This window comes from Maniola jurtina, chromosome 19, assembly GCF_905333055.1.
Source record: "Maniola jurtina chromosome 19, ilManJurt1.1, whole genome shotgun sequence".
Taxonomy (NCBI): Eukaryota; Metazoa; Arthropoda; class Insecta; order Lepidoptera; family Nymphalidae; genus Maniola; species Maniola jurtina.
The window spans coordinates 12,908,829-12,935,272 of record NC_060047.1 but is presented as its reverse complement, the minus strand read 5'-3'; the positions used below and the strand labels follow the sequence as shown (position 1 = coordinate 12,935,272).

The 26,444-nt window shown below is 38.6% G+C and overlaps 1 protein-coding gene and 1 long non-coding RNA gene across 3 annotated transcripts; one reads left to right on the top strand and one right to left on the bottom strand.

The window, feature by feature from the left end:
• Positions 1–730: 730 nt before the first annotated feature.
• Positions 731–26,069, top strand: LOC123874964 (paired box protein Pax-1-like). Of its 2 annotated transcripts, XM_045920564.1 has the most exons (5): positions 731–1,086; positions 22,068–22,221; positions 23,019–23,151; positions 23,681–23,923; positions 24,723–26,069. In XM_045920564.1, exons 1-5 carry the CDS (start codon positions 1,005–1,007, stop codon positions 24,810–24,812), a joined length of 702 nt encoding a protein of 233 aa, XP_045776520.1. In that variant the 5' UTR covers positions 731–1,004; the 3' UTR covers positions 24,813–26,069. The 2 variants fall into 2 exon arrangements, with proteins under 2 accessions (XP_045776520.1, XP_045776518.1); XM_045920562.1 differs by lacking the exons at positions 731–1,086; positions 22,068–22,221 and adding an exon at positions 22,394–22,537.
• On the bottom strand, positions 14,995–26,187 carry LOC123874975. Its single transcript, XR_006798050.1, has 3 exons — positions 26,068–26,187; positions 19,942–19,945; positions 14,995–15,005 (listed from the first exon to the last, which is right to left on the bottom strand). It is a non-coding gene; the product is annotated as an uncharacterized LOC123874975 (long non-coding RNA).
• Positions 26,188–26,444: the final 257 nt, after the last annotated feature.

Below are 26,444 nucleotides of genomic sequence, written 5' to 3'. Positions count from 1 at the left end.
ACCTGCCAAAAAGAAATGAAATCCCACCAAAAACATTTCATGTAAAAAGGTTGCCAAGACTCACAAGTTCATAATGCTTTCACTGTTAAAAAGTTATGAGATCTCTAGTAGAGCCAAGCCCCTAGCTGAGCTTAGAATTGCGCTGCCCATGGGACCTATCCCAAGTCCAAAGTATATAGCTCTTAAATGCTCTTGAGTATATCACATTTATAACAATAAAGAACAAATAACTCTACTTATAAGCTCTGATTTTACAAACCCTAAATCTTGGTTAAAAAAGTACGGCTTGGCCGTTTAATGTTCGTGAAACTATTACATGACATAACATATTATATTAAGGTCATAAGGAATAGTTTGTTCGACAATTACTAATTTGTATTATACTTCATGATTGTCGCACAAGCTATTCCGGGCTTAAATGTTATATCAGATAAAAGTTCCACGAACATTAAACGGCCAAGCCGTCCTTTTTTAACCAAGATTTAGGGTTTGTAAAATCAGAGCTTATAAGTAGAGTTATTTGTTCTTTATTGTTATAAATGTGATATACTCAAAAGCATTTAAGAGCTATATACTTTGGACTTGGGATAGGTCCCATGGGCAGCGCAATTCTAAGCTCAGCTAGGGGCTTGGCTCTACTAGAGATCTCATAACTTTTTAACAGTGAAAGCATTATGAACTTGTGAGTCTTGGCAACCTTTTTACATGAAATGTTTTTGGTGGGATACAATCTTCTTGATACGATAGAAAGAAGAGATAGAAGTAGAGTTAAAAAGGAAGGTAGAGATGGTAAGCTATAGCCGTTAACTTTAAAAAAATAGAGTATAGAGAGAAACCCCTATGAAGAAATACCTATTGATAAAGTCCTAGGCAAAGAAAGAAATTCACGGTATAACAGATAGAGACATCTACGAAGAAGCATTGATAGACGTGGTAGAGATAGGGTTAAAGATAGGGGTAGGGGTGATAAGGGGTAGCGTGGGGCATGTGAGTACAGTGTCGCCATGATGCTGGGCGGAATGGACGGCAAGGAGTATGGCGCCCTGCACGCTGCGGCCGCCGCTGCGGGATATGCCATGGAAGCAGGTAGGAACACATTCTGCCAATAATCCATACTAATATTGTAAATGCGAAATCTGTCTGTCTGTCTGTCTGCCTGGCTGTCTGCTAGCTTTTCACGGCCCAACAGTTTAACCGATTTTGTTGAGTATAGAGTTAGCTTACATCCCGGGGACGGACATAGGCTTCTTTTCATCCCGGAAAATCGAAGAGTTCCCACGGGATGCTTAAAGACCCATCCGTTAAACCGATTTATATGAAATTTGGTACAGATATAGCTTGCGTCCCAGAAATGCATTTCTAGCCCGAAAAAGCAGTTCCCAGATGATTTTTAAAAACCTAAATCCATGCGGACGAAGTCATGGGTACCATCTAGTTAATTAATAAGATGAAATTGAAACTAACCAAATGCTTATCAGAATTCAGAAGTCAGAACACCCATAAAGTATGGTTCCGTATAATGCTAGTTGCTAAAGTCTTATCACCTAAGAAATTGTCCTGATTGCGATAGACCAGCGGACGTATCCCTCGCTAAGTCCGTGGTGTAACCAATCAACATATAACCTTCTTCTTCAACTCACTTCTGTCACTCGTCAACATAGGTAAGTATTGCCCACCCCTTTTACACGCATATCGTCTTTCACGTTATCCATGCAGCTTTTCTGTGGTCGCCCTCTCCCGTCTTCTACATAACATTCTTCTAGGATATGACTTTTTTCACTCCGCGTCTACAAAAAAAGTAAAGGAAGGGTAGGTATAATACCTATCTCTAACTAATTGCTGAATTTCTTGCTAGCTCTTGGTAGACTCTGCTTTCCAACAGCGACGGTATAGTCCCAAACGTAGGTACGAGTATAAGGGAGACTTAACGTACATGAAATCCAGTAGCGTGCAGGTCATAGAGGCATAAAAGCACTGCCCATGGCTTTAATAAGTAGTACCTGCTGCCTTTTTTTCGTGAGGAAAATCCGTCATGGAAACCACCGGAAACGGGGGAGCACCGTGGTTATGTCGGACTCCTACCGACTAAAACCTCACGAAGTTCCATCCAACCGCTGAGCACAAGGGATCGAAAACACCTCGTTACTCCGTCAGCGAATGTCCGCCGCAGCAGGTCCACAACTGGGACTCTACGTGCTCCCATACACCTTTAGAGGTATGCCGGAGCCACAGCACGCAAATCAACCAGAGCACCACACAGTGAACGATAGACCGCTCCATGTCCATTATCCACAGATCCTCCCGAGGGCTAGGGTTCGCGGGGAGGGCAATTCCTTTTCCACGTTCCCCATCCTTACCCCTCCTTACTCATTATTTTGCCTACAGTCCATCGGAACACGTGTAAGATATACCTACGCAGTTATCAGTCACCCCCGGGCAAAGGGCCTCGAGTTATCACGCCAGGGTCGCAGAGGGTCGGCGCATGCGTCACTCATTCACCGTCTACTAGTCAAGCGTGAAATTGTTCTATGAACTTATTGGTGTCAATCGTCATATTTAGCCTGTATGCGATTCCGAATCTATGTATTTAGCCTCCCGTCAACCGTCAACGGAAGGTTTCAAATCGTTTATTACTTACTAGATGATGCCCGCGAATCCGTCCGCGTGGATTTGGGTTTTCTAAAAATCCCGTGGCAACTCTTTGCTTTGCCGGGATAAAAAGTTGCCGAAGTCAATTTCCGTGGGTAAGCTACCTCTTTGCCTTTGTTATAAGTCGGTTGAACAGAATCCCGTGGCAACTTTTTAATTAATGATAAAAAGTAGTCTATGTCAATCTCCGGAATGTAAGCTAACTCTGTACGAGCCGTGAAAACGTAGCAGATAGACAGACAGACACACTTTCGCATTTATATTATAACAAGTATGGAAGTATGGATTATTGAACTAATAAAATTCTACAATCAGGCAGTAATATTTCTGCAGTTGTATCTTTTGTATTCCATATAGGATTGTTATTTATTCTACGTGCTGGTGAGTCTAAAAGTTCCATAAAAATTAAGATACTCATTTAAAAAAATGTACGCGATTTTTTTTAAAGTATAGTGCGTACTATTACTTAAATAGTGTTAAAGTGTATACTTTACAACATTATCGATTTATATTAAAAATAGCATGTTATGTGTATTTAAGTCGCTGCGGCTACGCACACGCAAGTGCAGCAAGACGGAGCGGTTATCGCGGTGCAGAGGCCGCCGAGGGTTATCGATAGCGATAACTTCCCGTCACTACTGCTAAAGCGGCTGTTAAAGCGTGCTTAATGAGACTTATTGAAAATAAATTAGATTGGTCGATAACGTTAGGTAGTTTAGCTATTTCTCTGACTTGGAAGTTGTTTACAACTTCTTATGTGCGGCTATAATAAGGTTAACGTCAATGCCCTAAAACGCCATAATTATCGCGATAAACAACGTCAAAATCAAGTCCTTCAAAATTCTTTTACTTTTGAATGAAACAGTTTTTATTGAGTAGGTACCTACTTACTTTTAAAAAAGCGGTTCTTGAAACGACCGATTCATAGAATATAAAACATTCAGAATAGGTATAAGGAACCAAAAGCTTAATTTGCTATAATCCGCCAAACCAAAGAAATCTGTATGATGCAACATGCAGCATGCGACATGCACCGCCCGCCCTCCCACTGATAAACGTGCAGGAAAAGCCAGCCACCAAAAAATTAACTTTGTAATTAGGCATTGTAAGGTCTACATCTCCTGAGGATGCTCCGGTGTCGGGGCGAAACGTGCGTCGAGTGGTGTTGGGATTTGTGTGGTGCTGCATGCAGGTGGTGGTGCGTGTGGCTTGCTTGGTGGCTGGCTTCACCTGCATGTGTATCAGTGGGAGGGCGGGCGGTGCATGTTGCATCATATAGATTTCTTTGGTTTGGCGGATTATAGCAAATTAAGCTTTTGGTTCCTTGTATGTCATGGACTTCCGCAAAATAACGCCTGCTTCTATACTACATTCAGAATAGAGTGGTTAGTGTTGTATCTACTTATAGAGGCGAAGTCGATAAAATCTGTAATAACGCTATCGTTACGCGCACTTATCGTGGACACGAGCCAATACTCGTTAATTATTAATCATTATTAATAAATAGTCCACGCCGTATCAATACGACATTTTAATTAGAAATCTTTATAAACATCCGCGCCCAATATTGTAGAGTTTGATTGATTAGGGGCTTCTATTAATACTTAGATAAATATTACGATGATTAATTTTATTATTTAAGGCTTATTGAGTTATTTATATAACTGTGCAAATAAAAATCTCCGGTAGAAATATACCTCCAGTTTTCAGAACGCAAGCTACCTACCTCTGAACCAAATATACTTATAAAATGGATGAAGCTTTAAGAATCCCGTGGGAACTCTTTTATTTTCCGGTATAAAAAGTAGCCTATGTCTGTGCCCGGGATGTAAGCTAACTCTGTACAAAATTTCATCAAAATCGGTTAAACTATTGGGCCGCGAAAAGCTAGCAAACAGGCAGACACACTTTTGCATTTATAATATGATAGTATGGATAGTATGAATTTAATTAGGCTAATGTATTTCGCCACAAAGGTCCAACGTCCCTCCAGGCACAGTTACTAGAGGCGGCAAACAATCTCGTCTGTTTGCCTGTCGTCGCTCGCAGGCACTTGTTTGCTCGGCCGACGACGCGCAAACACGCCGCGGCTACCGGTCGTCAAAAAATATATTGAAAAAACAATCGCTGCTTAGCTTAGCCCTAATATTGCTGGCTCGGCTTACTTTACACAGACAAACAAAAGAACTTAAATAATTTTTCCTTTTTAGGGTTCCTTACCTCAAAAGGAAAAACGGAACCCTTACAGAAACACTTTGTTGTCTGTCTGTCTGTCTCTCCGTCTGTCGTGTCTGTCAAGAAAACCTATAGCGTAGATACTTCCCGTTGATCTAGAATCATGAAATTTGGCAGGTAGGTACGTCTTGTAGCACAAGTAAAAGAAAAATCTGAAAACCGTGACTTTGTAGTTACGTCGAAAAAATATTAAAATGTATTATGGACAAATACTTAGTATTTTCAATTTTCAAAGCACGGAACCCTCGGTACGCGAGTCTGACTCGTACTTGGCCGGTTTTTTATTAATTGTAAAGTACTCAGAATGATTCTGAGTATTTAGTCATATAAGTATAGTGCAGGTGAGTGGCGACGTATACTTACGGGTGTGCGGGGCGTCCCCCGGTCTCATACTCCGATTGCCATCTCGACCTGTCACGTGAAAGGAGTCAAAAGGCCTACAATATGTTTAATACGATTAGTTTAAGAACGAATTTAGGTACAAATCGGTGGCTACGTAAAACGATACTTGGCAGCTGTGGTCACAAACTAAATACTTCATAACGACACAAACCCTTATCCCAAGTGATATAAGGACCATAATATTTAGAGGGTGATGAAAAAATCAAAGTAGCTCTTTGCTCAAACATCGGCTCTGCAAACAAACTAATTGACAGAGTGAAACATTATTCGTTATTTGAACTTCTGCTCAGCGTTCTGGCGCTTCGACTATTTCTCTGTCGCCATTGCGAATTTAACTTTTGACCATTTTGCAACATTGAAAGTTTTAAAGTTTGACAAGTTGTAATTGGCCAAGTGCAAGTTTTGGTCTGAGGGAAGGCTTCGGAGTTGTGGACGAACGATAGGTACTAAAAAAATACGCTTAGAATTGGCCTCCCCCTTTTTACCCGACTGCGGGGAAGAGCAATGGACGGTTAGGTTAGCGTTTGACCTGTATTTTGAAGTTGGTTAAATTATTTGTAAGTACTTATTTAAAAATAAGTATTGTAACATGAAAATAATGATGAAGTTAAAATTACCTACCAGACTGCGTATAAATATCTACTCATAGTATTATTGAATTTCTTTTTATTTTTTGGCTATGAAGTACTTAGTTGTTTTTCATTTAGTTAGTTAATATTATTTCAAAATATTTATTACTAGTTACTTAGCTTCTAGTTAGCACTTAGCATTTTAGTTGCTGTAAGAAATATTTTCTAAAAAGATACCCGACAATCCCGGGCTAATGAGTAGCTAGTGAGTAACTTCGTACATAAGTAACGTACTCCATTTGTTCATAAGCCTTAAAAACAAACAAATGCATCAGAAAAAGCGGCTCTATTTGTTTAAGCGAGTAGCGCCATCAACTACACGGCATGTCACTTGCGCTCGCTTTGCGTTTGGTTTTCCAAAGAGCGTGCTGTCCCGCTACCGAAAGTCGAGACCGAATTATCGAGTATCGACAAACATTCGGCGCACTTTTCACCGCACTACGGGTTGAAGATTTTGATTTTCCGACGGCGATAAGGCCGCCAAATTTTACCTACCTTCGTATATTTTGTTCTGCTTTGTATGTGTTTTTAACCGTTTGTCCGCGTGGATTTAAGTTTCTAAAGATCCCATGCGAACTGTTTGATTTTCCGGGATAAAAAGTTGCCTATGTCAATCACAGGGACGTAAGCTACCTCGGAATAATTTTATACAAATCGGTTAAGCAGATGGGTTTTCAGAAATCCCGTGGGAACTCTTTGATTTTCCGGGATGAAAAGTAGCCTATGTCCGTCCGAGGGATATAAGCTAACCCTGTACCAAATTTCGTCAGAATCGGTTAAACTGTTGGACCGTGAAAAGGTAGCAGACAGGCAGACAAACAGACAGACACACTTTCGCATTTATAATATTAATATGGATATGGATATGGAAGTATGGATATGGATTTGTTGACACACATTCTGAAAATTTCAACTCTCTTGAGATACAGACCGCTAACAGATAGACGGACGGACGGACAGACGCGTGGACCGCGGAGGCTTAATAATAGGGTCCCGTCTCGTTGGCACCTTACACTGTACCGTACATACATACAGAACCCTAAAAAAGCTCTTCAAAAAGCTCAACGTGATCTTGGACAGCACACACTTCACGTCATCATATAAAAAAAAATGCTGCGAATTTTTTTTCGTTTTGCAATAATAATATGATCATTGCCAGGATTATGTAATACATAACAAGGTTATCCATATACCTACGTGTCAAGACTTACAAACAAACGCAATATAATAATATGTCACGGCTATTTAGTGGCGTGCATAGAGGCATAAGAGCAATGCTTACCTTAACTCAATAATCTCAGTCTCGGCAGCCAGTAGGTTCCTATTGCCTGAGGGATCAACCCTGACGGACAGCATCACTGAACGACTCTAAATGAGCCTATGCGGTATAGATAATATTAATTTACTATCGATATCTAGGTTAGGTATACTTAAACCACAATTTTTTAAATATATACATTTACCTACATCAAAAGGTTAAACTGACACCAACATACAGCTATAACCGCTGATTCTAACTTGAAGAATAGGTTTTCTCTCTACCCATGGCGCATGGATAGAGCCCGATAGAAGAAAGAATCTGGAAGAGGAAGGAATTTCTTGAAGAAAGTTTCTTGCTCGGTAGTTATGGAAACGAATTCCGAACCAGCGGGAGATACATTTGATGATTCAAGAGTACGTAGGTACCTACCTACTTGTTTATTTGAATAAAAAATATTTCTATTTGTATTTTGTATGTTTGATTGTTATTTAAAAAAATCATCTTTCTATTTTTATGTCTAATCTGAATGAAGCAAAGCCGAGTGAACGACATAGTCAAGCGTATAAAGGCATCCTCCGTTGACAATCAGTAGCCGCGCATTGTTTGTCGCCATTACGCTGTTGACTCGGCGCGCGGCTAATGCGTGCGCAAACACACACGTCCACTCCACTCCACTCCACTAACCGCTAACCGACTGCGCATAGTAGGCACGTATCTACCTACCCTGAACCCTGATCCACATCTGCGCATGCGCACGCACCTTGCACACAACGCGCATCAAACAGCTATGGACATGTCACTGTCTCCATGCGAACGTGCATATCGCGGACATGTATATTATGACTAGATGATGCCCGCAACTCCGTCCGCGTGGATTTAGGTTTTTAAAAAATCCCGTGGGCACTCTTTGCTTTTCCGTGATAATAAATTGCCGAAGTCAATTTCTGGGGCGTAAGCTACCTATGTACTTTTAATATAAATCGGTTAAACGGATAGTCCCTTAAGAATCCCTTAAGAACTCTTTGATTTTCCAGGATAAAAGTATGTCCGTCCCCGGGATGTAAGCTAACTCTGTAGCCATTAAATCGGTTCAGCGGTTGAGCCGTGAAAACGTAGCAGACAGACAGAAAGACACACTTTCGCATTTATAATATTATTTTGGATGTTTGTACTCACTCCCAAAATGTCACGAATGCATGCTGTGACTTATATGCACTATAACCACACACAAACCAGTCGTGGACACATTTACATTATGTTCTTATGATGCGCGTTGTGTGCACGGTTTGTGCGCCTGCGCAGGTGTGGATCAGCCTCTACCCATGCAGCTCGTCTGCAGCGTGTACGCTGGCAGTCAAGCTCTTTAGTTTTTAGTTCAGGGTGCCGTACACGATGGGTGCCAACGGGACGCTTTAACTAAGTCTCCGCTGTCCATCCGTCCGTCCGTCTGTCAGTCTGAACATTGACGGGCGGAGAACTACAAGCATTGTGGTTTCTACTGAAAACTTTGTTACACCCACATACCATAATCCCCCTAACTCTACAAATAAGAAATTGTAAAAATCCAAAATATGTCCGCAAGGAATGCTCGGTATGGGAGAGGTTAGGGCGCGTCCAGCTGTGCAGTTATAATAGTCTGCAGTGTGGTGTGCGGATGTCTAAGAATAGCGCGACTAATCAAAATCGCTCGCTACCCTATAAACCTGCCACGGCCTAACAAATTGACGGGCGGGGAACTGCGAGCCTTGTAGTTTTCAGTCAGAAGTCAGAACACGTATATTAAGTTAGGGTTCCGTAGCCAATAGTTTTTTTTTTCTAAAAAGAATATTAGCCATGTTAAATGACTACCTAATATTCCCCTTTCCTCTCCAACTAAGCGTCAGGCTTGTGCTAGGAGTAGGTACGACAATAGTGCAACGGGCGGGGTTTGAACCGTCGCTCGACCTTTCGGTTTTCAGTCCACTCCTTTACCGGTTGAACTATTGAGGCTCCGAGTTATATTATAGTGATCCAGCGGAGAGCTGCACTAGAGATCTCACGTACAACGTAAGTTTAAAAGATATTGAAGCTGTTACAGAGGTGGTTGTATCGGAACTGAATTCGGGCGCAGTTTTTAATTTGGTTTATCGGAACCGAACACGGAACTTTTTAAAATAACCTGTTAAGTATATTATATAGACCAACTTATTAACCGATCTCAAAAAAGGAGGTTATGTAAAAATATATTTTCGAAGCATACAACTAAATTAAAGACAAATCTATTCTTCAAGTAGGTACCTAAATATTGTTCTACGATTAGGTATTGTACCTTATATTATGTATTTTGGTAAAGACATAATTACCTATTAAACATATGATTATAATAGCACGTGTATAGTGATAACAGAAATAACGCCAGATAACAGTTAGAATTATAATAAAAAACCGGCTAAGTGCGACCAGACTCGCGCACTGAGGGTTCCGTACTCGTGTATCTTTAAAAAATTTGCACGATGAATCAAAAACGATTATGCATAAAAATCTGCTTAGAATGTACAAGTAAAGCCCTTTCATATTACGATACTTCACTTTGTATAGTTATCTTACTTTGAAAATACTAATTATTATATACTATAAATGAACACATTTTTTTTTGTGATGTAACCACAAAGTCACGGTTTTCAGATTTTCCCTTTACTTGTGCTATAAGACCTTCCTACCTGCCAAATTTCAGGGTTCTAGGACATTCTAGATCGAGGGAAAGTACCCTATAGGTTTTCTTGACAGACGCGACAAACAGAGAGACGGAAAGTTAGACATACAGACAGACAGACAGCAAAGATATCCTATAAGAGTTCCTTTTAGCATTTTGAGGTACGGAACCCTAAAAACCGGTCAAGCGCGAGTCGGACTCGCACAGAATGGGTTCTATAGTCCGTACCATTGTACAAGATGATATAACACTATGTACCTACTTTTTAATATTTTTTTTAATTGTTCAATTTTTTAAAGTAAGTACTTAATTTGTTTTGAAATTAGACATCTTGATTTTTTATTATATATTTGTTTTTATAGTGGTAATAGAAATACACACTCTGTGGAAAATTCAACTCTACCTATTACAGATAGTCGGACAGACGGACGAATAGTGGAGGCTTAGTAATAAGGTTCCATTGGCATGCTTCGGGTACGGAACCCTAAAAATCGAGAGTCAAGTCAAAGTTGAAGGCTTATCGGAATTGTTTCATTAAGGCCCCCCTATAGAATCGTACGAAGACTTATTATAATAAAATCAGAAATTGTCTATTTTGATTATTATTAGTGTAAAGTTATTTACTTATTTAGGTAAGTACCTACCTATCAATCCAAACAAAACTGTAACAAAGGTAGTCAAAGGCTAATTTTTTTTTAAATGTATAAAAGTGTCCATCCAATCCTATCATATTCTAAAAATCAAATAGTCGATAGATGCTAATAGCAGTTTTAAAGTTTAACCATCAAGACGTGTCAAAGAGGGAAAAATATTGTGATGTTCAAAGCCCTTCCTCCGCCCTCTTGACAAATGACGCGAAATGTCCACAGTGACAGCTCGCGGCGTGAGAGGCGCAATACGTCACCTCCAGCTGCCCTCATTAACCCCCATAAGCGTGAGTTTGTCGGTGTGTTCCGTCGTAACTCATAGCCCGCTAATTATATCGATATACCCGTGACGTGTGCCACGTGCCACCACGGAAGTAAATTATCCATACTAATATCAAATACTCATTCATATTAATTAATAATTATAAAAATATAGATCAATAGGTATCACATATCTTAAAGGATTATGTCACGGATTTCTAGATGTGCACACGCCTTTTAAGACCAAACAAAATTACATCAAAAATTAAAAACCTAAAAAAATACATTAGCGACGTTATGTAAGTCGGTACCTACTAATGTTACAAATATGAATATGTTTCGGTCTGTCTGTCAGCCTATCTAATTTTGAGGTGGTAGATACACAGAGATAGCTTAAGTACTTACATCCAGGAAAGAGACCTAAGCTACTTTTAATATTTTGTTATGCTATTTTATCTTAGAGTTCCCACGGGATTTTTAAAAAACTGAAACTTATGTGGATGAAGTCGCGGGTATCACCTTATAATTCTACTAGATGATGCCCGCGAATTCGTCCGCGTGGATTTAGGTTTTATAAATCCTGTGGGAACGTTTTGATTTTCCGGGATAAAAAGTAGCCTATGTCCGTCCCCAGGATGTAAGCTAACTCTGTACCAAATTTCATCAAAATCGGTTAAGCTGTTGGGGCCGGGAAAAGCTAGCAGACAGACAGACACACTTTCGCATTTATAATATCACTATGGAAGTATGGACTAGTATGGATAAGTCAAAGGTAGGTATAGTCAGTGGTCATAGAATCCTCGTGTGGTGACAATGAAAGCCTCACGTCAAGTGGGCAGTCGCCAGTCGGTAGCTGTTTGCTTAGCGGGCCGTTTGGCGGCGACTTCTCGACGTGTGTGGCCGGGCCCTTAACCTTGGCCAAACGAGTGTCTGCCTTACGCCCAAGCCGACGAGATTTACTCAAGTTGTCTTAAAAATAGAGCGGCTATTGCCAGCTTGTTTTCATTTCATTCAAGAAGAGAAAATATTCTTTTACTAGCTGGTGCCCGCGACTTCGTTCCCGTGGATATATGTTTATAAAAATCCCGTGGGAACTCATTGTTTTCCCGGGATAAAAAGTAGCCTATAATTATGTATAATTATTTATCTTCTAGGGCTAAAACTGACTTAATAAATATGCTCTTGTGCAAAGAGTTTTGTATGGAATAACCCTTATAGGGCCGAGTCTAGCCTCAATAATTGAAATGCTTCCTGTGCTATAATAGTCTCCTGGTTCTTTATTCATGTAAGCTACAGTTGGTATCAAAACAAATGGTCTTTGGAACTTGAGCAGTGGATTATTTATCGATCTAAATAGGCATTTGATTTGTCGCTAAAAGACTTTCTTTATTTGGTGGTAGAAAATGAAGTTAGTACAACTGTATGTACCGCAACTTACTTCGCTGCATAATGGCAGTGGATAGTTGGGGTATCTCTGTGTTGCTATGCTCTCCTGGCAGGTATTTTATTTAAATAAAAAACACTTAAAAGGGGCCTGACCTTGTACCGGTGCAGTGGCTGATTTTTCGGTATAATAGGAATAAAGAGTGCTCACCCAGAGGCCACGGTGCGCATATCACTTTTCCTCTTAATCGAAGTGATGTAGGAGGAATCAATATCTCTGTGATGAACATAGCGTGTCAATAATTGACATTAGAGCAGTCAAATTGCTTTTTCTTTGACTCATCGCAAATTATTTGATTTATCCTATCTTCCAACGCTTAGATAAATAAATATCTGTGGTATAAACAAACAGAGGCCAATGCTACGAAGAGGCTACGAGGCAGAGGCAACTTGTTCTTATTTTAAGCTGTATGTAGTTCGTAATAAGGAATGTGTGCTGCACATGTGCTCAAGTCCTCGTAAATGTCAATGAATTAAGACTTCCCTTGACCAGGATTTCCATACAGATAGAATTTCATATTAATTAGTACTTCGATAATAGGGATGATACCTATGTCAAAAATAAATTATCTCTTACTAGCGACTCGCTCCGGCTTCGCACGAGTAGTTTATTACAATTTTCGTAGGGATCTGTAATTTTTTTGAAAATAAATTATAGCCTATGTCACTCAGGAATAGCTTTCTACTGGTGAAAGAATTTTCAAAATCGGTTCAGTAGTTCCAGAGATTATTTCCTCCAAACAAACTGTCAAACTTTACCTCTTTATAATATTAGTATAGATAAACTAAAATTATATACTAATTTAGGCTAAAATTCGTAAAACCCACGTTCGCTGTTAGTTTTAAGTTTGCTTACAATTTTAAATTATCGATTTAACTAAAAAAGTCGTCAAATTACGTCAAAATATGTGTATTTCATACAAAAGCTCCCTTTTACACTGTGCTTTTACTAAGCGAGCGTTTTGACGTTTGATAAAAAGTCGCTGATTTAACTAGTAGCCATCATCCCTATCGCCTATCTTTACCATTCTAGGCTGCCTAACTTTTATAAACTGTAAGCACTTGAAATTGTCAAATACATTTGAGCCCGAGCATACGTATAGTAATCCGATCCTTCTAAGATTTCAATCCTTTATTCCATTTGTAAAATGAAACCGGAAGCTGAAATCGTTGGCCAAAAACGAACAGAAAATGGCCGAAAGCCGTAAAATCGGTCGTTACTCGCAAGTGACGTAACAGCCGGATCGGCGATAACACTAACGAGCTCAGACTTGATTTCATTTGTAATGTAAATTACATGTAGCTTTGATTACAACTCAACCTATTGCGAAGTGAAAATAATACAAGACCTATAACATAGGTATACACAATATACCTACAGTTAACATACAATCCTGCAGGTTTCGCAATTTATGAATTATGTATTTACAAGTGTAAATTGAAAATTTATAACACCCCCGACAAGTGAAGGTTACAAGTAACTAGAAAAGAGCTGATAACTTTCAAACGGCTGAACCGATTTTCTTCGATGTATAGCTCTCGATTAAGCCATCCTTCAAACAAAAAAAAACTAAATTAAAATCGGTTCAGTAGTTTAGAAGCTACGATGCCACAGACAGATACACAGATACATAGATACACAGATAAACACGTCAAACTTATAACACCCCTCTTTTTGGGTCGGGGGTTTAAACATTGAAATTATTTACGGCAAAGTCAAAAGGAAGAGTTGTGATTTTAGCATTCTATGTATGTATGTAGGTTTGTATTTATGTGTGTTCCACCGTAGCGCCTAAACTACTGAACGGATTTTGATGAATGAAATGTTAATCGATTCGTTATTATGGCCCGGGTGACATGGCTACATTTTATACGAAAAACTCGACTTGACGACATCCTAAAAAGTGGGGATCTCGAAAAATTTTTTTTGCTGTTGTATCGAGTTAAATACCTACTAACATAAAAAATTATCAGAATTCAATGGATAATACATTTTCAGAAGGACAAAATATTGTTATAATACTAGGCTTTTTTTTTGAGAACCTTTATTTTAACACGTTTAACAATAGTTTCGCAAATAGGATTTCAGGCCGCTGACTAACAGAACTCTTCTACAAATAAACTCTTCGACGTAGTGTTAAAAATAACAAAAGCATAATACAGTTGTCATCTTATCACAAAATTGTCACATCTATTCTATGAAAAAGGTGCGCTACCTAAATTATAAAGTTTACTGTGTCATAAGTTTTTGTCATAACATCGAAATATTTATATTTCACGGTCTTTGATGATTTGGTTCTTTTGTCCAAGAATTTATTTTAAAGTGATGCCAATTAATATTTTTGTCGACAAGTGTTTACTGTCGTAAATATGAGATGCGATGACAGTCGAAAATAATTGTGTGCCATTCTTGTGGTTATCGTATTTCAGCCTGAAAGAACGCTGGATTGCTGAAAAAAGCGTTTAAAATTAAATTGTTGTTATAATCACCAACAGATATGGACGTACTAAGTTTATTTTTAACCCCCGACCCAAAAAGAGGGGTGTTATAAGATTGACGTGTGTATCTGTGTACCTGTCTGCGGCATCCGTAGTTCCTAAACTAATGAACCGATTTTAATTTAGTTTTTTTTTTGTTTGAAAGGTGGCTTGTTCGAGAGTGTTCTTTGCTATAATCCAAGAAAATCGGTTCAGCCGTTTGAAAGTTATTAGCTCTTTTCTAGTTACTGTAACCTTCACATGTCGGGGTTGTTATAAATTTTACCTACACTTGTGTAAAATTTTCACTTGTTTTAACGGTGAAGGAAAACATTGTGAGGAAACCCGATATATAAACGTTAATAAGATAAGCTAGATCTTAGGCGACCATAAGTACAGATATGGACAAAAGTGGCAATCTAATAGGAATCGTAAACCAAACCATCGATATAAATTACTACTAGGGACCTGCCGTTAAGATATTATAAAGAAATGTTCAGATTATTTGGTAATCTCAGGAGATAATAATAATAATTAATATAATAAAAGGAACTAAATGTTAAACGCATAGAAATTATTCACGAGGCAAGGCAAGACGGATAGAACGACGATCAATGTGCATATCCACACCGATATCTGTCTTGTAGAGATGGGACAGTTTTATCGATGATTTTATATTTTTGGAGCCTTATTGGATGGATCTGTACGACTTATACTTATTCATTACATTATTTTTTTTTAATGTGATAAGTGTGGTTAAGCTAACACGTGAAATAAATCTAAAGTAGAATCTGATGACTCGAGTAGTCTCTATTAATGTGATATGACATACAATTAAGCAACTGGCGATCAAAACGGTGCAAGTATTTATATGAAATAAAATTTTACATTTTACAAACAGCTGAATGAAAGCTATTAATTTTATTTTAATTAAGTTTAACATTTTGATCGAAATCAAGAAAGGACAAGGTTTTAGTACAGTTTTAAGTCGTTTTGCTTAGAAATAAGTTAAAATTTGTTTTGTTTTGTTAAAATTCAACAGACTCGATTTTAGCAGTTTTAGGGCTTTTCGCTTGGAAATGAGTTCAGATTTGTATCCAATGGACCAAAACATCCGGATTAAAGGCAAAACAATTGTTTTGTTAACCAGCTCCTCATTATTTTAAACTAATAAAGAACGCTTCAAGGGCCAAGGGCTTTAGTTAGTTTTTAGCTTTTTTCATACGTAGCAATCTTTTTTTTAAATCACATTTTTCGGCGATAACTCAAAAAATAGTTTTGGCACGTAACGGCTTTTTAGTTAAAGGACGGCAGTGCTTAAAACTGTTTAGTTATAATTTCAGTATTTTTTTATCGATGTTTGATGTTGATGATACAGCTCTATAAACATTAAATCGACTCTTTGAATCGGTTTCTTTGAGTTTTAACTAATTGGTTTTGGAGCGAGACGGAGCTATTGGGAAAGCTTCGCGTGGAACAAGAACAACAACTCAAGGCGGGAAATATCTTTCTTTGCGCGTAATTTACGACGCTCCTTTGACGACTCGCCGTTGACAGTTACTAGTGTTTTCGGCGAATATAACGATCCTATTGATATAAAGCACACTAGATACACCGTGCCTTAACTTTCACCAGGGTCTTTTTCCACGATAAAGTCATCCGTTTTTTGTGTCTTTTAACTCTTTTCTTCTTTCATGATTATGAATATGAAATGAAATATTAATTGGTTTTAAAGCTTCTAATTTTGCGTCTAAGTATGCGGTTTTCAGCATTATATTCAAGCACATTGCACGAATAAAACTTATTATATACTTACGTAAAACAGTTTTTTGTCTATTTATTTAATAGATATGCCAGGGCTTGCTGGTTTTTTTATGAATTGCTAGTCTACAGTCTTGAAAATGTATTCTTGTAGAGGTATGTATAAACTCAGCTATCATATTTTATTAATGCTTCTGTGATGTCCTACCAAGAATTATCCAAATATTCCAATTCAATAAGTACATTTTCAGTATATTTTAATATATATTTTTGATTTTGTCCTACGAAATCCATTGAAAATTTGTCTTTCAAATTATAAAATCCTTTGAAAATACATTGAATCAAGTTGGCAGAAACGATTTCTCTTTTGTAGTTATTTATCCATCTGTTTACGAAATAACAGCTGTTTATGACAGCAAACAAAAGCTCCAATTTTTTGGAATTTTGCTGTCATAAAATAGTTTAGTCTGTATGTCTTGTATGTCTTGGGTTTTACATATATCAATGAGCGATCATTAATTCGTGGGACTTCACAAGTTTCAAGTGGTTTCATATCGCGTCAAATATATCGCTTGCCGCGTTTGAGACGCCGGAGTTTGGGCAAGAACAAAGGCGGCAATGGATCATTAACGATCCAGTTCCTGAAATTACAATTAATCTTCAGTTTATTCTTTATTCTACAGCTATATATTTGTTGTGGAATTCTTTTAAACTCTAAATTGGAAATGAAACGTGTGAAAATAAAATAGGTTTTTGATGATACGTAAATTGTATTAAATTAACGTTAGCTGTTTTATCTATCATTTTATTTTGAAAAAGGTGATTTGTTTTGTTATGAAAATGACCGATTTTATAGCTAGAAATAAATCTTTTTGGATTTGAATGTAGCTAAACTTGACCTTTGTAGCGTGCGCATGAGGAGGCCTATGTCCGACAATTTTGAGAGGAGACCCGTGCTCAGTAGTGATTCAGCGATAGGTTGATCACGTTGATATTAGAATGGTGTTTTTTTCATGTGTAACTTTGCCTACAGGCCAAAAGCGGATGGGAAGAGGCGTGCCCGGCGGCCCAGATACGGCCGTGAGCTTTGAACTGCTCCCATGGGTTATATTTCAAACGTCTGAAATACACCATTGAGGAACCTAGAGTCACTCTAATTTTGTGCATTAAAAATAAAGAAATAATTTTTAAAATGTGTCTCTTAAATTATTATAACACTAGACGATGCCCGCAACTTCGTCCGCATGGATTTAGGTTTTATAGAAATCCCGTGGGAGCTCTTTGCTTTTCCGCGATAAAAAGTTGACGAATTCAATTTCAGGGGCGTAAGCTACTTACCTCTGTACCAAACTTCATATAAATCGGTTAAACTAATAGACCCTTAACTTTAAGAATCCCGTATGAACTCTTTGATTTTGATTTTCCGGGATAAAAGCCTGTGTCCGTCCCTGGGATATATAAGGTAACTCTGTACCAAACATTAAAATTGGTTCAGTGGTTTAGCCGTGAAAACGTAGCAGACAGACAAACACACAGACACACTTTCGCATTTATAATATTAATATGGAATTATGGATGTTTGTAGCTATTAACTGTATTATTGTTACATGCTAAGTGACCTCCCGCGAAGTTGTTGTGTTTGATGTTTTTAAGAGACTATAGAGTTTTCACGGAACTTGCGCACGCGCACGTGTTAGGGCGGGGCGCCCAAGCCCAGCCGTAACACTCACTCCTGACTTTAAATAATACTTGCGTTGGCTGTTAGTGGTTTACAACTTACTTTACTGGCAATGTTTGAAAGTATTCTGTTATAATATTTTAAGAAATAGGTATGTCAAAACCGGTTATAACAACATTGAAGGGACGTAGCAAGTTTCTGCAAGTGTTCTTATCAGCTTTGGAGCCTTCACCTTATGAATAAAACAACACACATGGAACAAATACCAAGGTGTTGTAACCAAGGCAACCGACCGTGGTAATACTAGATCACTAATTACTAGTGATCTATATACATACTTGTATTATTATATAGGTACTTAGATATTTTTTAGGGTTCCGTACCTCAAAAGGAAAAACGGAACCCTTGTAGGATCACTTTGTTGTTTGTCTGTCCGTCTATCCGTCTGTTGTGTCTGCCAAGAAAACCTATAGGGTACTTCCCGTTGACCTAGAATAATGAGATTTGGCAGGTACGTAAGTTTTATAGCATAAGTACCTAAAGGAAAAATCCGAAAACCGCGAATTTGTGGTTACAAAAAAAATGTGTTCATGAACAAAATATAATATTAGTATTTTCAACTTTAAAGTAGGTTCAATATAGCAATTTAATACGAAAGGGCTTTACCTGTAGCCTGTAGGTACATTCTAAAACAGATTTTTGTTTATTTTTATAGATAGTTATAATAGTTTTTGATTTGATTTATCGTGCAAAATGACGGAAAAAATACCCCATTACCCCTCGGTGCGCGAGTCTGACTCGCACTTGGCCGGTTTTTTCAACAAAAGATGACGATTACGAATTATGAGAATTGAAATAAAAACTTCAGCGCCGGCGTTAGTTAAAAGCTCGGAACAGGGGCAGTGGGCGCGGCGGCGGCGTTTGCGCATGAACACATGTGGACAAGCGCAAATGCCAAGACAATCCATATCTTACAAGGAGAGACTGTCTGACTGACATAATATCAAATATTGTATAGAAGCAGGCGTTACTTTTCAGAAGTCCATGACGTGGAAGTAAAGCGGTTTATAATAGTTTTTATTCCTTGGAAATAGGTATCAAACGTATCTTACCTACAGTTCAAACCGCTATGTCTGGAAAATTGAGAAAACTATCAGCTGAAACCGTGAATTCTAGTATTTAAGTTAGAAGGTTCTCTCTATAACGCAAAAATAGAGACTAATAAGGGAAGAATGAAAAAGTAAAACTTAAGGCCGCGCTCTCACAAAAATCAAAAAATTTAAGATTTCAAGTGCTAAACTTACCACAATAGGATATTACCTTACCACAATAAATCTTTCAGAATACATGTTTAAAATAAACCAATTTTTCGTATTGACAGTTAATGTATTTGTTGTATGTTATGTGTTGTACAGATGGTTAATTTGGAGCTCGAAAACTTTTTTGGTTTAAATGTAAGCGCGCCTTTAAAAAACATCATGTTTATGCCAACGTGTTATATTGCTTTAATGATTGTTCTTTAATATACTTACATTAAGTACTTAATACCTACCAATGAAGCACAATAATACCTATGCTCTACACTAAAATTTTGCATTATACTAACATACTTATGAAGCAGTTTCTTCTGAGAACAGCCGGCGTGAAACTAAACTGAAGACCGCCCTTTAAATGAAAAAGTAGGTAAAATAAATAATTCAAACTAATATAAACACGATTTTCTCGAATCTCCACAAATCATAATTCCTATAAACTTGTGGACACATGCTGAAGTGACGTCAGGCCGGCCCTCTGATATCCGACACCCACCTTTGAAGTGACATTGTGGGCGACTTTACACTCTTTTGCGAAGGTTCGACGGAACCTAACTCCTATTTTATAGACTTTGTTAAAAAGGGGTCACTTTTCAATCGGCTTTTAGATAGGCAGAGTGATTTACTATAACGACCAGTGAAAATCCTGTGAAATTAGATCGTTTGAATGAAAATTTGTCTACCTAAAGCCAAATTCAAATTTAAAATAATTAACAACCATAAGTAAGTAAATAATAAGATAACGTGAGAACTGAGAAGTAATAGGAAGATAAGATTTTTACTAAGTACCTGAAGCTTGTAACTATACGGTAAAAGGTTAGGTAGGTATGTGATCAACCCATTTCCGCCCCACTATTGAGTACGGGTCTCCTCTCAGAATGAGAAGGGTTTAGGCCATAGTCTGCCACGCCGGCCCAATGCAGATTGGCAGACTTCAGACATCTTTGAGAACATGGAGAACACTCAGACATGCAGGTTTCCTCACGATGTTTTCCTTCACCGTTAAAGCAAGTGATATTTAATTGCTTAAAACGCACATAACTAAAAAGTTATTAGTGCGTGCCCGGGATCGAACTCCCGACCTCCGATTAGGAGGCGGACGTTCTAACCACTAGGCTATCACAGCGTTTACCAGGCTATCACAGCTTTTGCGGTAGCTTTTACAGCGGTAGGTATGAATGTGGTTATAAAGTTAGGTAGACATGTACGACCAATTCAAGTTTGGATTTCATTGATCTTGTTCAGCGCAAAGTTTAGAAGAAAAACTGCATAAGTTCGAAAAATTGGAAAAGGAAAATTTCACGAAGAAACTTTAGGAAAACACCTAAACTAAATAAATAAGTATCATTTTAAAACGGAAGATACTTATTTAAACGTTTTAAGTTAGACGAAGACACCCAATAAGTTAATACTGACGCTGACAATCCTAAACATGTTGGGCAATGAATTACACCCGTGGAAGTTTATTTCAGACATCGCGCGTCGCGGTGACAAGTTGCAGGCGACCAACAAGACAACATTAACTGCGAGATAAGACCCGACATTGTGGGTGCGACCACTAATTTGCACCTCGGTGATGTATTACCTACACACTTTTGTTTTGTTACTAACCGATCAAGTGCGCGTCAGAATAAAACACGCAGAAGGTAGAGTTTCTTACCCTAAAATATTTTTATTTTGTTTCAAAATTTTACTTTACCACTTTTTCGTATTCGTCCAAGGATACCTATACTGCTAAGCTCAATTACAGTATTCTAGTAGTAATAATCTCTAATGATAGCCGCGCACGGACGGACAACTCACAATAGGCATAAGGTAGGGTTGCCTCGTTGGACTCTAGCATGTTCAACTGCAGATAACGACTTACGAGGTCCTGTTCGATTCTCGGATCATATTTATAAAGTTAGACAGATAGATAGAAGTCTTTATTGCACACAAAAACACATGTAAAGGAACGCAACACAGAAAGAAGAAAACAGAAAAACAATTGTGTGCAAAGGCGGCCTTATTGCTTAGAGCAATCTCTACCAGGCAACCTTTGCTGAAAGGAGAAGCTAGTGTTGTATAGTACCAAGTCGCAAGGAATTAGGTTCCTATTGGATTATTACTCACTGTTAGATCTTGTTAGACTGCGTCTAAAGCGGATTACGATTGGCATCTGTGTGGATATTGATGTTTGGTGGAACATGTTGTTACTATGAAGCGCCGCATCTAGCAGAACATTTATATCGCTGACAATAGACCCATTAATGCACTAGGTATTTCAGCCTCTAAATTCTAATCTAAGCATTAACTCTAACATCTGACAAGAACATGGAGATAAAGCTTCGGATAGCTGACATCTATTTTGGATCCATGTCTCATCAATGACAAGCCAGCGACAAAACAACAAGATACGAATGTTGCTACAGAGTGGGAGCGACGACTAATTTGCAACTCGCTGATGTATTACCCATCTGTTGTTTTGTTGTCGTGTTTGTAATCTGGGTGTTTGTTGAAGAACGCTCGAGTAATTAGGCTTATGTATGCAGAATTACAGATATTAGCTTTATGGCGCGTACGAGTAGGTAGATATATTTTTTTGGAGGAATTTTAAAATTTCTTCTGCTTGCCCATAGATCCCAATGCCAGCGCAATGGGCAACCCTGGCATGGGCGCCGGCGCCCAGCAGTATGGCGAGGTCAACCAGCTGGGCGGAGTGTTCGTCAACGGCAGACCACTGCCCAACGCCGTCAGACTGAGGATTGTGGAGCTGGCGCAGTTGGGAATCAGGTCAGTAACAATGCCAGCGCAATGGGCAACCCTGGCATGGGCGCCGGCGCCCAGCAGTATGGCGAGGTCAACCAGCTGGGCGGAGTGTTCGTCAACGGCAGACCACTGCCCAACGCCGTCAGACTGAGGATTGTGGAGCTGGCGCAGTTGGGAATCAGGTCAGTAACAATGCCAGCGCAATGGGCAACCCTGGCATGGGCGCCGGCGCCCAGCAGTATGGCGAGGTCAACCAGCTGGGCGGAGTGTTCGTCAACGGCAGACCACTGCCCAACGCCGTCAGACTGAGGATTGTGGAGCTGGCGCAGTTGGGGATCAGGTCAGTAACGATGCCAGCGCAATGGGTACCCCAGGCATGGGTTTAGAAAAACCATTTGAGAAAAGGTTAAAAAAAAAAACAATTTTTTCCATAAAAATACAGAAAACAATAAGAGTTAGAGAATCAACTTTGAAGAAGAAAATTCAGGATTATAAATTTAACTAATAATCATAATATTGGATGTATGTAATAATAATAGGTACCCTGTTGCCAGTGGGATCCATTTTATCATATTTTTATTCAATGTTTTTTTTTCCGTTACTTTAGTTTTTTGTTGTTTATGTTATTTTGTTTCTGTCATTTATTGATTTTGTTGTTGATGTTATTTTATTTTTTGTTCTTTCTGTTATTTTTTGTTGTTTTTGTTATTTTATTGTTTAAAAATAGGATAAAATGTGAAAAATAAATAAATGAGAGAAAAAATAGGTACTTAATGTAACTTAATTTAATGTTTTTTTTTAAAGTAACTTTATTATTGCAGGCCTTGTGATATAAGTCGACAACTCCGGGTATCCCACGGCTGCGTTTCCAAAATCCTGGCGCGGTACCACGAGACTGGTTCTATCCTACCTGGCGCTATTGGTGGCTCCAAGCCTCGAGTCACCACCCCTAAGGTATCTTCATATCTATCTTCATAATATACAAGTTTCAGGGTTATACTGTAACTCTCTCTAAATGCAGAATTGAAAAATCAAAATAGTTTTATTCAATTAAATTTTTCAAGTGCTTTTGAATCGTCAAACCTATAATACAATAACATCATATCAAGAACATCAATACATCATGATTGATTCCCCCAAAGGCTATTTAGTTTTCCAAATATCTATTAGTCCGTACTCCGTCAGTTGTGTACCCCTCATTTCTGCCTCTAGCTAAAATGCTAAACCAACTATTTTTGGATTTTATAGATAGTTAAAGATAGTTGTATCTGATCCATCTTTCCAAAACTACTGTATTTATGTTTTGCATTATGATTAATAATGTCACATACTCTAATCTAAACTCTGTGAGCTCAGTAAGTAGTTCTTGATAATTTATCTGAAACTCCTTAAAATTGAACAATTCTTGTCTCATCTTCAAGGTCCTACCTTATAAAAATTAGGTTTCCTGACACAGTGTTCTGTACCCTGACTTTGTCACCAGGTGGTGTCATACATCAAGCAGCTGAAAGCCAAAGATCCCGGCATATTCGCGTGGGAGATCCGCGACAGACTGCTGGCGGACGGCGTGTGCGACAAGTACAACGTGCCCTCCGTCTCCAGCATCAGCAGGATACTGCGCAACAAGCTGGGGGGCGCGCTGTACCCCGTACCGCCCCTGTACCCCGTGCCTCCGCAGCGATGTTGGCCGCTGCATCAGCCCTACGACTACTATGTCTACCTGCAGGTTGGTACTTCATCACATGATCGACTCTTCTGAGGATAACCTACCACATACCTGCACGTTTACTTTGTCAGTATTCATTTAAATAAGAGTCATGATTATTTATTTATTTTTATTTTTCTTGTACCAAAATTGTAGGTAGTAACAAAGTTATAATAAACGAGAGGACGCCCGCAGCTTCACCCGCGTGGATTTCGGTTTTTTAAAATCCTGTAGGAACTCTTCGATTTTCCAGGGCAAAAATTAGCTTATGTCCTTCCCCGGGATGTACCCCAACTCATCAACTCCTTTGAAAGGGACGCGTGGATCACGCTAATAGTTTTCTTTCCGAGTACCACATAATATAATATGTTCCAAGATACAATGATTGTACCAGCCAGTTTCCGACACGTGGACAAAAATCTTCGCATTTCTACGATTGAGCGAATATCACCGTTTTCTCACTTACCCCTCGTTACTGTGACAATTTTAATAAAACGAAAGAAAGTAACCACCACGCATCTTATTTCGAAAAAAATTGGTTGTCTGTAAAGTCGGTTTACTGACGATAGTTGAACGTGACAACAAAGGCCGATTGTGCTTCTTTGTCGCTCGTTCCGCGCTCTCGCTTGCACTTCAAGCCTTACATGGAACGCCTCAGAGCGAGGTAACGCCGCATGAGTCATGTTTTTCGTGCGTGCAGCCGGCTCTAACGAATTATAAGACGTTGTCACTTCAAAATATTATTATTATTTTATCTGTACTTTCTGTGGTACCAAAGAAACACTTATTCTGTCTTTCTAACCTATGCTCTTTGTCCCAGGGCCGGCAGCACGCAGCCAGCGCGCAGCACGGGCTACCACACACACACGCACCTCCCCCGCCGCATCATGCGCACGCGCATGCGCTTTGACATGCGGCGTCCGTGCCCATGCACGCGCACGCACACCCGCAGCCACCATGACCTAAGCCCACACGAGGGAAGATGGAAACGTTAAAGTGGTGTGTGTGATCAGTGACATAATAGCTATTGTGTGTGCTATTAGTATATTATGCAGAAGACTGAATATTCGCAAGATACTCAGTGATACAGTTACAAAAATGTTACCCTAGTCAAATGCTATTAAATGATAAATAGGCTCCTCTCGCCATCTTCACTCACGATGAAAACTTCGTAGCTTTATACTCTATCCACGGGAAAATAGTTATTATAGGACTCTTTCTATATTAGGCGTAATCCCATACAAATGACAGCGCCAAAAAACTCAGTGAGCGTATATTATTTTGATGCACTAACCAATCACAAACGAAACTATAGTTTCGAATTGAATCTCGAATGTTTTATAAAACATTTTCGAATTTATTATTTTTCATTATTTATTATTATTGAATTTATTATTTTAAAAAATGTTTAATTGATTATTTATTATTTTGAAAAAATGTTTACGATTGGTTGATTACTCAAAATGGCTATCGTCCACGGAGTTTTTTGACTTTGTCTTTATATGGGATTACGTAACAGAGAGAGCCCTATACTAACTTCTTTCCGTGGAAAGAGTATGCCAACGTTATTGTTGAAATTAGCAGGTGTGAAGTCGTGCAGCTTAGCATTTAAATAGGGTAATATTCCGTTTGTTTCATAAAATAACTATCTTTACAAATTGGATTAAAGAATTTGATAAATTGGAGTCCTATAAAGTCACTTCAAACCGAAAACGACTCAAAATCTATTGTATATAAAATATATTTAATGACATTTAATACAATATGTGTTTTAACTATAAATGTTCACATGATACGCTTATCAGTAGGTAATTGATAAGAAATCTTTTCATTTCAATTTTTATTATACCTACTTTACGCTTTATGTAATTAAATCAACAATAAAATAGCCAACACAATATTATGTTGTAAGTACGTCTGAACTTTGAATGAACCGCTGTGGCACAGTGGTTATACTGTCCGACCTCAATTCTGAGTTGATATTTAAATCGACTTGAGCATATCCATATGCTACATATTAATGTCATATTATCATGATCATTGATCATCCCATTGCCTGAGAACGGGTCTTTTGTCAGAATGGCTTAGACCGTAGTCCGCCACGCTGGCCTATAGTACGAATTAGCATTATTTCAAGCAGACTTCACTTATAACCTTTGTGGGACGATCTCCAGCCCGCTGGGTCGATGACCTGAAAAAGATGGCGGGGAGCGGGTGGATGAGGAAGGCGGAGGACCGTGTTTGGTGGCGCGCTCTTGGAAAGGCCTATGTCCAGCAGTGGACGCATACAGGCTGATGGAATGGAAAAAACATACAACCTTTGAGAACGTTATGGAGAACTCTTGGGCATGCAGGTTCTCTCGCGATATTTTCTTTTATTTCATTGCTTATAACGCACATAAATTATTATCTAACTCCAAAAAGTTAGAGGTGCATGTCCAGCATCGAATCCAGACCTTCTGAGTAGGAGGCGGATGTCTTAACCACTAGGCTATCACGGCACATATTTTAGAATAGAATAGAATTAAATTTATTCATTGGA